This window comes from Perna viridis, chromosome 13 (genome assembly GCF_037379345.1).
Source record: "Perna viridis isolate PV_CMFRI_1.1 ecotype Kerala chromosome 13, ASM3737934v1, whole genome shotgun sequence".
NCBI classification, from domain to species: domain Eukaryota; kingdom Metazoa; phylum Mollusca; class Bivalvia; order Mytilida; family Mytilidae; genus Perna; species Perna viridis.
In genome coordinates this window covers 26,504,035-26,518,869 of record NC_142457.1, presented here as the reverse complement: position 1 = coordinate 26,518,869, position 14,835 = coordinate 26,504,035, and the positions used below count along the sequence as shown (strand labels likewise).

General features: G+C 33.2%; 1 protein-coding gene across 5 annotated transcripts in view; it reads right to left on the bottom strand.

Moving 5' to 3' along the window:
* The window catches only part of LOC148600132 (fatty-acid amide hydrolase 1-like), a 60,697-nt gene that overhangs the window by 31,210 nt on the left and 14,652 nt on the right, over positions 1 to 14,835 (bottom strand). For all 5 annotated transcript variants that reach the window (XR_015918173.1, XM_088559371.1, XM_088559372.1 and 2 more), the window contains exons 5-6: positions 14,241 to 14,402; positions 400 to 668 (exon numbers count right to left, since the gene is read on the bottom strand). Coding sequence is in view for 4 of the 5 variants with exons in the window: in XM_088559371.1 (XP_088415497.1) it covers positions 400 to 668; positions 14,241 to 14,402 (431 nt within the window). In the remaining variant the exon portion in view is untranslated. The remainder of the gene's footprint in view (positions 1 to 399; positions 669 to 14,240; positions 14,403 to 14,835) is intronic.

The following is a 14,835-nucleotide window of genomic DNA, read 5'->3' as shown; positions in this document are numbered from 1 at the left end:
CCCTATCCCCTGTATTATAGTGCAACCTGTAAAAACTGCCTACCTTTTGCACTTAATTGTTTCAGTTTAGACAGATGCCTGGTAAATGAAGGTTCAAAATGTATGTAAACTGATATAAAGACTTGTAAAATTGTTTGGTATACACAGGTGTGATTTTTAAGGATTTGGTTTAGACAGGTTTTCAGATTGCTCAGGGTTTGGTTTAGACAGGTTTCAGATTTTGCCAGGTTTAGTTTAGATTTTTCAGGGTTTGGTTTAGGCAGGTTTTCAGGTTTTTCAGGGTTTGGTTTAGATAAGGTTTTCAGATTGCTCAGGGTTTGGTTTAGACAGGTTTCAGATCTTGCAGGGTTTAGTTTAGATTTTTCAGGGTTAGATTTAGACATGCTTCACTGTATTTACCTCAGTCTGTCTGTAGTTGGTTTCAAACCACAACATCCACTCATATGGGCAGGGATCCTGATACTGCCTCCTATGTCACTACCAAGCCCAAGCAGGGATCCTCCTGATGCAATCAGGGCCCCCTCTCCACCTGATGAGCCACCAGGTATACGAGTTGGGTTGTGTGGGTTGCCGGTACTGCCATAAATAGGGTTAGAACATTCACATGTCATCATTCCCTGAGGAATATTGGTCCTTACAAAAGGTACTGCACCTGCTTTTTTAAGTACCTGAAAATACAAATACAAGATTTTTACAAATGGAAAAATACCTCCATTCTTCTTAAAGCATCTAAAATCAGAAATACAGCAATTTCACAGATGGAACAGTACATTGTTCCCAGAGCACATAAAAGTACAATTCTGATAAATGGAACAGTATCTTGTTCTAAAAGCACATGAAATTAAACATAGAGCAATCTCATAAATGGAAAAAAAAAACAACACCTTGTCCTCGAAGTAGCTGAAATTACAATAACTGCATTCTACAAAAAAAAAAACAACACTTGTCCTCGAAGTAGCTGAAATTACAATAACTGCATTCTGCAAAAACAAAAACAAAAAAAACAACACCTTGTCCTCGAAGTAGCTGAAATTACAATAACTGCATTCTGCAAAAAAAAAACAAAAAAAAAACAACACCTTGTCCTCGAAGTAGCTGAAATTACAATAACTGCATTCTGCAAAAACAAAAACAAAAAAAACAACACTTGTCCTCAAAGTACCTGATATTACAATAACTGCATTCTGCCAAAAAAAAAAAAACAACACATTGTATTCAAAGTACCTGAAATGACCAATACAGTAGTGCAAATGTACTAATTTTATGTGGTTGATAAATGTAAAGTTTTCTGTCAAGTAAAAATATTGTATCTAAAGTATCAAGCTTTATCATATTTAAACAAAATGATTAGCATTATTTATAGTGTATTACAAATACAGCAATCTGATCAATAGAGCATTACCTTCTTTTTTTAAGTTTATTTTTCTGAAATTAAATATACAACCATTCACAAATGGTAGGTCACATTTTTGATACAACCTTCTCACTAATGATTATAACAGCAACTGTTATTTTCATTCCCTGATATTTCTCAATAGAATTTTAGAGAAATGATGATTTAAATGTTATCTGCCTTTGAAATGTTCATTTCCAGTGCATTTCAATGAAATTATAACTCAATTACCAATGAGGTATAGAAAATCTTTTCTTTTTTTTCATTTTGATGGTGAATATAGCCAAAATATACTTTCAAAATGGTGGGTTTTTCATACCATGTTACACAAACTGCCTGATTCTTAGAGAGACTGACACTTATGACTATCTTTTCCATTGTCAATGAGCTCAATTTGAGAACTAAAATGTAACATGTAGTTCATGCAGATTTAGTGTTAATCTCTGGTAAAATCAGGCATGGGGTGAAATATGGAATTAAATAACCCAATATCTGACTTAGTAATTTAAGAAGTAGAGACAACATTTTTCATTTCATTTTGATACAATAAATTATACTTTTAATGAAATGCACTGTAATTGAACATTGAACATAAAACTGATTTATTCAACAGGTCATAGTTTTCCTTTTCTCGTTTGTCTACCCGGGACATTTTATGAGCAACTCGGTGGGTGTTTCTTGAAAAGCAGAGGACGCTTACCCTACTGGTGCACCTGGTCCATGCTTTCAGTTTTAAGTTTAGTCCGAATTGCTCATTTGCTTTTGTTACTTTGTATGTATGATTTTAGTTACTTTATGTTCTTTGTTGTGTATGTCTGTTTTCCATGTCTGGTCTTTGTCCCTGGATTACATTCTTTTGATTATCGCTATAACCTTGGTTCCCTTGATTACTCTTACAAAGTAAGAGGTTGGAATTCCGTTCCAAGTCAGAAAATAGCTTTCTAGACAACCTCTAGCACTACTGGAGTACCAATCTTGCTTGAGAAAAATGTATGTTTGATTCTTTATCAGACGAGAGGATATTTGACATGCATGTTATAGGCTTTAGCTTTTTGTCCGATTCTTAAAATGACTAATTATAAAGGTCATTGGCCCACTCAACTATGAAAGTGGTATTAGTTTCCATTTTTCCACAAATTTGTCTAATTTCAATAATCAACATTAATGCTGAGTGACATATATTCAAGCAAAGATCAATCACAATTTAGTACACATATTTTTACCATATTTTCTGGGAAAAGCTAAATTAAAGAAGAATGATTGCTTGTACCTCTAAATGAAATTCAGACAACTATTGAAAAGGCAGGAATTTTTATTGGAGAAAATCATTTTTTTTATTTTGTGAATAAGAATAATCCAAGAAATTAAAACCCCTTGAAAATTTAACCCAAAGTAAACAGAACGGGTATGGTGAAACATAAAGAACAAAAGATGCATCAGTGTTTTAAGTATACCCCTTTTTGTGTAAGATGATAGTTGCCATATTATGAGAATGGAAATGGTGTATATGTCAAAGAGACAACAACCTCACCAGGATGAAAAATGTAAGCTCAAGGCCACCCATGGGTCTACGTCTATGCCCTCATACCACAGGGCAGGCTGTAGCTTGCCCCAAAACAACATTATACATGGGTATAGTGAAATATTTGCCCTACATATTCCAGCAACATAGTAAACTGAAAGTGAAAACAATACATACAGAGGCCAGAAATTCTTCGACTTGGGACATGCAAAAAAAATTTGGTGGGGTTAAATTAATTTGGCGTGATCACAACCCCCCCCCCACCTTTTAAATCTGGCCACTGTGGTAAAAACATTGCACAATTAAATACATCTAAAGATCATTTCATAACGGTCCATGTTTTTTTTGTTTAAACAGTATTGTAATATAATACATTGATTATGATCTAAAGCTCTCCTTACTGGTTCTCTCTGTAGCCTTAAAGTCTCTCTTTACTGGTTCTCTCTGTAGCCTCAAAGTCTCTCTTTACTGGTTCTCTCTGTAGCCTCAAAGTCTCTCAAAACAGGAAGTCAATGTCAGCCAGCAATGCTTGACAATGCATGTCCCATCAGAATATAAAGCCACATACTACATTTAAAACCAGTCCATCTATTGGGGTTACGATAATTGTAATGAGACTTGGATAGATGGTGATTCCACTAATATGGGCATTACGATAATTGTAATGAAGCATGGATAGATGGACTGACTACTGGTGATTCCAGTAATATGTGGTTAAAAACAGATAAAAAAGCCAATATGACACTATGGTGCAATGTCCCTTAAAGTTTCAGACCCACAAAACAAGAAGTCAATGTTAAGACAACAATCGCTATGACATGCACCACATTTACATTAAACCACATTCCAAACTCAAAACCAATCAATCCAATGAAAGGTAAGATTATTTTTTTTTTAATTTGGATGGACAGACTGACAAACAGGTCAATTCCAATAAGTTGCTGTAAAAATGGACAGAAATATCCCTATATAACAAGGGTAATCAAGGGAACCAAGGTTATAGCGGTGTAGATTTACAAGATGTAGATTTCAGTGAAGTTAATTAATATACATGTATACAAGCAAAGTATTTAATATTAACTTTTCAACTTTGCTTATTTATTAATTTATTTTAATTATTTTCAAAAAATACAAAAAGACAAAAAAAACAAGAAAACAGTTCACAGATGCTTGAATAATTTACAATTAATTAATTTCACACAACTATATAAAAAGTACTGAGATGAGACAAATTTTATCCCACTTCTGAAATTCTACAATGAAGTTGGTTAGTGCTCTTGTGGTGGTAGCAGCATTCATTATGAATGTACATGCAATTGAAAGGATCCCACGTGGATGCAGTAAGTCTTTTTAATGAGAAGGGAACTTTTTATAAAGTAACACTGAATTTTTTTAAAAATTTCTATGCCAGAGAGGGGAAATTTCTTGGTATCTATATCAAAACGGGGAGATTTCTTAATTTCTATCTCATTCATTGGTTTCTATTTAAGGGAGGAGTTTGCTTTCAATTTCACAGAAGTAGACTTGTTGCTTTCTATTTTTTTGAAGAGAGGTGCACACATTCAAAATTCAACCAAGATTCTGTGAAAGTGTCATTGTGTCATTCAATTCCAATCAGTATTAAGGAATAAAATGGGAATATGTGATAAAGATTCAGTAATGATAACCCCTGTATAAATGAAGGGACTAGGGACAGACCCCCATAAGTTTATATCCCTATACTTCACAAGTGGGGTTATAAAATAAGCTTATGGGGGTCTTACACAGTATTGAAAAATAAATATTAGTCAAAGCATTTTCAGGTTATCATAAAACAATAAATGAATGAATATCAATGAACAGCAGTGTTCATAAAATACAGTGACAACTGTCTACACTGATCCCTGAATATTCCAAAAACTTGTCTAAACCAGATTCTTTTGAAATCTATTCATATCAATTTAAATGTATTCAACAGTTAGATTTAAGTAACAGTCTTAATAAATATCAGAAGGGAGGTGATTCATGCATGTCAAAAATCCACCAAATACACTTTTATTTCTTGTTCAGAAATTGTTATAGATCACATAACCAGTCTTAATTTTTCATTTGGAGTTTGCACTTTTGAGATAAAATTCATACAGATTGTACTTGAAGTTAGCAGTATGCAAAAGTTCTTCACGTAGCTGTGAAGCAGAACCAGATTAAAGTTGTAGAAGTCACTTTTGGGTTCTTCCCTGCTGAATTTACATTATGGTTAATTTTATAAAAATGCATATGATGCATATACAGTAAAACTTCTTTAAACCAAACTTTTTTGGACTGTAGAATTCAGTCACTTTGGACTGGTGTACAATGTATCCTAGTTCAAAATACATTTAAGTAGCAGTCTTTATAAATATCAGGCAGGAGGTAATTCATGCATGTCGAAAATTCACCAAATACACTTTTATTACTTAATTAGAATCAGTTACAGACTACATAACCAGTCCTAGTTTTTCATTTGGGTGTTGCTCTTTGGAGATAAAATTTATATAGATTTAACATGAAATTAGTATTTTGTAAGAGTTATTGCCCTTGATGTTGTTTCATTTAGTTGATTGTAGTGGGAGATAAATGTATGATTTTCTCAAAAAAGCAGGTCTGAATACAGAAATAATTATCATTAAGAAAAATATAGCATATGTAGACCAGTGTTCTAGGATTCTTATTTCCCATTACGAGGGGCAAGTGAAATTTGGGTCAGGGAAAGTTAGGTACTTAGTTACACTTTCCTGTGGCAAGTTGAAAACTTCATTCTCGGACTTTCTCCCATCAAAACGTCACAACTTTGATATTAATCCACCAATCACAATTTAAAATTCATGTTGGAAATATAGATAAATTATGAAGAAAATCTAAATAATAAATAGGATAACCAATTGTTTGTCGTGAATAAAAAAAAAAATGATCACTCGTGCAAAGAACAATAAGTTCCACACACTCGTTAAATCTAGACGTTCTACAGCACTTTGGGATATTTTGGTTATTCACTATTTCTAATTAATCATCCTATTGGTATTTTAGTAAATCAGAAAGGTAACAGGTCTTACATGCCATATACTAGTATGTATCAATTTATAAAAAACTTTTCTTTTTGCAGGTCCTGAAGTTTTTTGTGGTTCAATGAAGAATAGTGGTTACTGTAGCAACTACCAACACTGTTACCCCTTCAACTACTGGTACCATGATGCTGCGTCGGGAAAGTGCCGAAAATTTAAGTATTATGGGCGTGGTGGGAACTACAACAGATTCCCAACAAAAGAAGCATGTATTAAGACTTGCAGAGGTAAAACATCAACTGACAATATTAATGTCTAAAATCTGAATCCAGATGCATATAGAGATTTGAGAGACCTTTTGAAAAGGGGCATCTAAGATAATGTATGCTACAAATTGAATATAACCAAAAAACTTTTCCAACAAATGGGGTTCTATCATATAAAAAAGCAATGCCTCTATATACTCCATTTAAATTTACAAAAGAAAAGTACAGCTTTGTGTCATCATTGTGGTAGCGAACTGAAAAGACGAGATATCATAGTATTTTTGACAAGATTTTCAAAACATTTCATTGGCAATGAAACAAACCAGTTCTATTACACTGGTAATGGCTACTACATGTAATCTTAAATATAGAAAAAAATGTGTAAACTCTGAATAAACCACATCTCTGTCCAAAATATACATCTTAAATCTATGAGCCATCATGCCCACTAGTGACAACTTTACACCTTTAGTTTAGCGATTAGAAATCTGAGTCAATGAATAGTGATATCTTTACATCCTAAATTCAGTGATCAGAAATCTGTGAGTCATTATGTCCATTAGTGATACATTTTCACTTCATGTTTAGTGATTAGAAATCTGAGCTGATGTGAACTAGCGATGTCTTTACATTGTAAATTTAGTAATCAGAAATCTGTGAGACTCTAGGCCCACTAGTGATAACTTTACACCTCAAGTTTAGCGATTAGAAATCTGAGCCAATGTGATCTAGCGATATCTTTACATTCTTTATTTAGTGATCATAAATCTGTGAGCCACTATCATGATTAAACCTACTAGTGATAACTTTACACCTAAAGTTTAGTGATCAGAAATCTGTGAGCCATTATACTCACTATTGATAACTTTACACCTAAAGTTTAGTGATTAGATATCTGTGAGCCATTATGCCCACTAAAGATAACTTTACACCTAAACTTTAGTGGTTAGAAATCTGAGTCAATATAAATAGTGATATCTTTGCATCCTTACTTTAGTGATTTTAAGTCTCTGTAAGAATCAGGCAGTGTGTGATACATGGTATGAAAAAAACACCATTATTAATGTTTTATTGGACTACTTGCACCATCAGAATCCAGGAAAAAAAGACAAGATTTGCCATATCATGTTGGTAAATTGAATTATAATATAACTGAAATGCACTGAAAATGAATGTTTCAAGGGCAGATAAGTCTGGAGGTGATTCATGCATGTTAAAAACCCACCAATTTCATTTGTATGTCTTGTTCAGAAGCAGTTATAGGCCACAAAACTAGTCTCAGTTTTTCATTTGGTTGTTGTGCTTTTTGAAAAATTGAAAAATTATGTAGATTGAGTGAGAAATACACACTTTGCTGGAGTTATCGTTCTTGATTTGGTTTGCTTTGGGTTGAAGGGAGATGAATGTATGGAGATCAAAATACAAAAAAAAACTATCATTACATAAAAATACAGCATATATCATTTGTTTGGTGGTTTTTCAAAACCATAAATCACCTATACTATACATAGTGTCTGAATTTTATACAGTCTTGTACTTTAAATTAAAGTCTGTTTTTGCCTACAAAAATGTATCTCAACTCCTTTTCCAAAGTTCAAAGGGGTATTATATCTGAAAAATCTGATAGTCTGTAACCTGTCTAAACCTGAGACACAATTTAAAGTCCCTTTAATTGCATTTTTTATCCTGCACAAACCAAAAGATAGTGTTGCTAATGAAATTAGCAACTCTAATTTCCATGGATATACTAAATAACTGTTTAAAGTTCATAAAAACATAGCAACAATAATGAAGACTCTTATAGGTTTTCATTTTTCCCATACACTATCACTCAGTGGAACCTGTTCTGTCTCAATCCCTGGGTGAGATAAGGAATTCTCACATACTTTAAATAGAAATTATCTTGTTTCTATGTACCCCATAATATTTTCAGCTCCCTCATGCCTAATTAATCTGAATTTATACCGTTTTGTTTCTGTTGTTTAAATTTTATTTCAAACTAATGTTGTCTTGTTTTTTTTTTCTTTTTCAGCATATTTCAAATCCTACTCATATAACAAACTATGCAAGACGTGTCCATACCCAGTATTCAAACGTATCTACTGGTATGAAGTTCCAGCTTTATTCAAGTCTGGCTTTTTCTGTAATGGCGATGACTGTAATTGTTATGCTGGACTTAAATGCTGCCGAGTCTACTACAAAGTTTATTTTAATGACTACAGAAAGTTAGAATCTAGACCTACTAAAGAAGCTGATATTACTGAAAAAAAAGCAACAGAAGAGCCAGAAGAAGAAGAAGAAAAAAAATCAGAATCAAGAAGAAAAAAGCGTGATGCATCTCCATACTATGTTGCCTACATGACAGGGTATTCTTGCTTGAAACCAATTGAAGGTAAGCTTCATACAACTGTTAAGTGTCTGTCTCTCTAAGAATCAGGAGTGGGTGAAACCATCACTTTGAAAGTACTATTTTAATGTCTGTACTGGCCAGCAGAATTAAGATATTAAGACCAAATTTTCAAATAAGTTTGATAGAAGAAGTTATAATACCATTGACGTGCACTGTAAATCAACATTTCAAGGGCAGATAATTCTGTCTCAAACCTCAGTCTAATTACATACTACAAGATATGTTCAAGCACCTCTTTCTTTAATATTTGTGAATCTCATTTGGATTCAGGGCAAGTTACTGTAAATATATTAATTTTTGTGGTGTACTGATTTTCACTATTTCCTCAGAGGGCAGAAAAGCATGAAAATAATACCTGCAAAATTGAATTGAATATGTTCACCTGACAAAATCCACTAAAGGAAAAGGTACGGTAAGGACCATAGTTGGCCCCATGTTTTACGAAAACTTTATGTTGAAGAAAATGACGAAAATGTGATATGCATTGCTAAATGAATCATTTTATTTTTTTTTAAAATGGTTTTAAAATGTCACCATCTCATCAATTCTTAGTTTTAAGGAAGGTAAAAAAAACTGCCAAAAACCACAAAATAGGGAAAATGACATTTTCAATGTTAATCTTATTATTTTCAAAGATTTTCACCATTGTGACCCAGAGATATTTTAACTGATTTGGACTCCAACAATTTGCATCAATAAGAAATCATAAACAATAGATTTGAGTAAAGTTGGCTGAGACACTCAGCAATTGAAAAAATGTTAAAAAAAGTGCCTAATTTTGGCATAATTCTGATGGAAAATTCACAGATTTCCTAAATTTTAATATCATATTTTCAATCACTGAAACATGGTATGTTTATAAATATGGTTGAACAAGCTAAATCACTCATTTCACATTCTAAACAGCATCAAAAAAATTTCCGTATCAAGTATCTTATTTCAAGACATGAAGGGGGCCAAATATGGGCCTTATCATACCATAACACTTAGCAGCCGTGACAATTAATACATTCACAGTAACTAAAGTCTTTCCTTGTATGAAAGTTTAAGTTGGTGCTCATGTAGAACTCTGGTTTGGGGGGGGGGATGGCGGCACATGCCAAATTTTGTTTTCGAATATTGTTCATCTACTAGAGTTCACAAACCGATGTTTTGTAAAAAAAAATGCATGTTGGTTTGTAATTTACTGAAATGGTAAGAAAACACTACAAATTTTCAAACTAGATACCACCAATTCCCTCCCCAGAAAACATATAGGATACCTCATAAGTGGTTTCAGGATTCCAATGAAAAAAACAAAATAGGAGGTGCAAGATGGCATCATGCAATAAAGAATCTGTGAAAGTTTTAACATATTATTCAGTGGTTACTGAGACCTCAGTGGATAAGAAAAGAGTTCCCCATTAATCTACAAATGACTAAGTCCATATTTTGTATCAAGAAACTCCAAAAGTGGTGGAAAAAACAAAATAAGAGGCAAACAATAGCATAATGCAAAACTTTAGGTAGTATACCTTGCGTAAGGACACAGCTCTTAAAAATCATTGGAACATTTGTATTTAGCATTTTACATCAATCTTATGTAAGCATCTAATTAACTTGAATTCATTTTATTCTGCTTCAAACAAAAGCTTGACAGGACTTGGTGAAATTGAATATAATACAAACATATCATTGACTTCATGAGTTATGCCTCTTACTCTAGGTCTACATCCTTAATCTTTGAAAATTTCATTAAATTCTGTTCAGCGGTATGAGAGGACTTCTGAATTAGAAGAAAGCCCCCCCCACCCCCCTTGATCGAAAAATGTCAAAGTCCCTATTCTGCAGCAGGAAGCCCAAAAAATCATTCAGATGGAAAAAATATGAGGTGCACAATGGCATCATACAATAAATAATCAAATTCCATACAGACTACAAATTAAGATTAAGATTTGATTTTCAGCAGATTATAGTGTATTTTCTTAATATAAAGTTGCTTCTTTGATGTAGACACCATTCCTTGATATTTGACTGAATATCGACCAAATATTACAAAATGAATTTTCAGAAATCCCTGTGTTTCCATAGTTACTACAAATGTAAGTTTCAAAATTCACAATTAACATTTTCAACACTTGATGATTAACTTTCAGTAGTATGTAAGGCAAACAACAGTCCTTAATGCCTTTTCTCCTATAAAATAAGCATTTCCATCTTTTTCAGCTCCATGTGAAGATCCTCACGATGAATGCTTTGACAGGAAAGCCAGGACAAAGAAGTACAACTATGAATACTCTCCATACAACACGTACAAGAAATAAGAACCAGATTCTATACAGTGAAACCTGTCAAACCCTAATACCCTATTTAAACTGGATAGGCCAAAAAAATAATATGTCTGTTTCCTGCTACCCTATCTACCCTAGTATTATTTGCCTACCCTTAACATTTTGGTTCAAGCATTGGTAAAGTCTAGATTGCTTCCCTATTAACTTGATGTAAAATGAATTTGAAAAATTAAATTAAAAGTTATGATTATCTGAACTACCTCTGTATCAGTTTAAATACATATTGAACCTGTGCAAACCAAAAATCCTTCCATAACTGAAGGGTTTTGGTCTGGATAAATTACAACTGTATTTTTTATTTTCTTTCTCAAAATCCCTTTTCTGAAACGAAGATATAATAAAAAATTACTAGTATACATGTTTTTTATTCAATCAATGAAAAAAAACATCTCATAAGATGCCTGCTGACAGAGCTCAAGAACAGACAAATTTAGAATATATTTACACCATGTCACAGAACTTTCCGACATATGATGTGGTATTCGACAGAGCTAAAGAACAGACAAATTTACAATATAGTTTGGACATATGATATGGTATTATTGACAAAAGTTCAATTAATTACATTTGTATATCCTAATTGGTGCACCTGGTACATACTCTCAGTTTTTAGCAGAGCCCAAGTTGTTCATTTACTTTAGTTATTTTGTTCATACTATTTTGGTTATTTTATTTTCTTTGTTGTGCGTGACTGTTTTCAAAGTCTGGTCCTTGTTGCTGGATTGCATTCTTTTGATTTATGCTAGAATCTTGGTTCCCTTGATTACATTTCAACACAGTATGTGGTGATTATTACATTTTTTTTTCAAATGATCCTCACTGGCTTTCGTAAATTGCTCTATAATGAAAACTCCATAAACAATGAAAACCCAAAGGGAGTTGCATGCCATGAAAACAAACAAGGCACCAAAAATGTTTAAATATCATAAGACACCAGGAAAGACAGTTGGTTCTATGATTTGCTGTACACCATAATACTATTAGGAGGGTTAATATAGGAGGTGTAAATTTTTGGCAAAAATGATATACGAAAAATGTTGGCATTTCTTATTTTGGCAGATGCTCAGAGGTGCACAAATAACTTAATAAAGAGTAAATATTTGACATAATTTATTTTGGGGGTTTTTATAGACAGACTGCTAAATTACACCAAATTTAGCATCCTGTAAAAATTTCCCACTATCATTGTGGATGGAATAATTAGGAAGTGAAGTGCATGGTTATTGACATCTATTCAAACTTCAAAGACAGTGTCCGAAAGATCACACAGGTGTTGATTGGTAGTTAGTATAAGTAGGATACATTGATATAATGTAGGGCAGATTTTTACTTAAGGAAGTAGACCTAGGATAAGGGACACAACTCTTACAAATCATTGGAATGTTTGTATTCACTGTTTTACATCAATCTCATGTAAATATCAAAGTAACTTGGACAGATTTCATTCTGTTTCAAATGAAAGCTTGATAGGCTTTAGTGAAATTGAATATGATACAAACATATCATTGATTTTAAGAGTTATGTCCCTTACCCTAAGCCTACCTCCTTAAAAGGCTATTAAATTACTCAGTAGCCTACCTAGATTTATATTGAAGAGTAATCAAGGGAACCAAGGTTATAGCGGTAATTAAAAGAATGTAATCCAGGGACAAAGACCAGACATGGGAAACAGACATACACAACAAAGAACATAGAGTAACTAAAATCACACATACAAAGTAACAAAAGTAAATGATCAACTTAGACTCCACTAAAAACTGGGAGCATGGACCAGGTGCACCGGTAGGGTAAGCGTCCTTTGCTTTTCTAGAAACACCTGCTGAGTTGCTCATGAAAAGTCAAGTCTTGGGTAGACAAAAGAGGTAAGGAAAACTATGACACGTTGAACAAATCAGTTTTCAGATGGATACACCGTAACGATCCACCAGTTCATGATGACAGCCATAAAACTTTTGTAGTGATGACTTCAGTCTTGTAGCAACATAACCCTGCTCCAGAAGCCTATTTGTTGAAATTCTAGCGCGATACAAAAAGTCTGCATAGTCTCAGCAAGCTCTGGCATAACATATGAGTTGTGATTTGAACAGTGATCATGATTAGGGTAACAACAAAATTACCAAACAATAATCCGATTCATAATCAAGTCAAGTCCATAATAAATTTGGCAAAATAGATTTTACACAATTGCTGGTACTGCAATGGTCCTGACTTGGTACAGGCACTTCAGACGAAATGGTGGGTTAAATCTACGTTTAAGAGCGCTAAACCTCCTACTTCCATTGCGGCGTGACTATACCAGTGGTGATTAAAAAGCATTTGCATGCCATTGTCATAATTGGTAAATCAGCGGTCACATCAGCACAAAGAACATTTTACAAAAACAATCATTGCTCATTGTGTTCAAAGAAACAGAGTATTTTTCAATTAAGGATTGTTAGTATAAAAACAAATTTTATAAAAGACCTTTTAAGACGCATTTCCTCATACCTCTGATTCAGGAGTCTGTTATGCAGATATTTATGGTGTTCAAGGTAATCAGAGTAGTTAGTACTTGCTCTAGGGTAGCGAATCAATTGTGAAATACAAACACCATATTCAGGAAATGCAGGGACATTGCTGCACAGGTAAGGGAAATGTATTATATTAAAATTAAAGTCGCCTCTTTTATCATAAATCTTAATGCTGAGAGACCTCTGCTTTTCTAGTATGTTATTTGTGTCTTGATTTTTTCTGAATGTATTGAATTTGAGTGTCAGCGGTGGATCCACAGAGGGACTCAAAGAGTAGTCAAGGGAACCAAGGTTATAGCGGTAATCAAACGAATGTAATCCAGGGACAAAGACCAAACATAGGAAACAGACATACACAACAAAGAACATAAAGTAACTAAAATCATACATACAAAGTAACAAAAGTAAATGAGCAACTCGGACTCAACTATAAACTGTAAAAAAAATGTAGACCTCTTCATATATTTTGTCAGAAAAAAGAGGCATAATTCCATATACCTGTATATAAGTAGTCTTCCCTTGATTATGATACACTAGGACATATGAAATTCATCATGCATTTATTCTACAAATATCAAAAATAATTACAACAGATGATAGGACAAGTATGTTTTTACTATCCATATTACATTCATAATCTTAATTATTGATTTATCATATAATTATGTTTGTTTTTCCCACCTATTCACATATTTGCAAGCTGGAAAATGGTACTTATTCCAGCAGAATATCCTATTGAATTATATTGATATATAGTTAGTGCCTCCCCAAGATTCACTGAAGCCTTACCTGAACTAGGACATTATCCTCCTTTACTGGTTTCCCTACATATTCTACAAATCCAGCAGTACAGTCGTACCCCTTCACATAGTGGCTCTCTTTCAAACTGATCGGTATACCATGGAGAGGTCCCTTCTTTCCAGTCTGTAGGTCTAAACTTAAGGCTATCTCCTGTACAATGAAAAAAAAGTGTATCTAATTGGACAGTAAATGTTGTACTGTACTCAATACCTTTCATATTCAAAGAAAGATAACTCCAATTCATAAAAAAATTGGTGGGATAAAAACAAAACAGACAAAACTTCAATCAAACTGATCTGTATTTATTGATACTCATAAACAATACAAGTTTATAAACGATTACTAAATATCTTCTTAAGTCTCATCTGGAAACTTTGGGGGACAGGCAGGCAGACAGACAGACAGACAGACTCACAACTTTTCATGGGATATCATAATAGCTCACTACTTCAAGTTGCAGGATATAAAAAGACAACATTTTATCCTGCAACTAGGTTTTCTTTGAAAGAAAACCTAGGACTTCAAAAAAATTGCTAAATTTATGCAGGGATGTAGCATAATGTCATCATTATCACTATCCAGA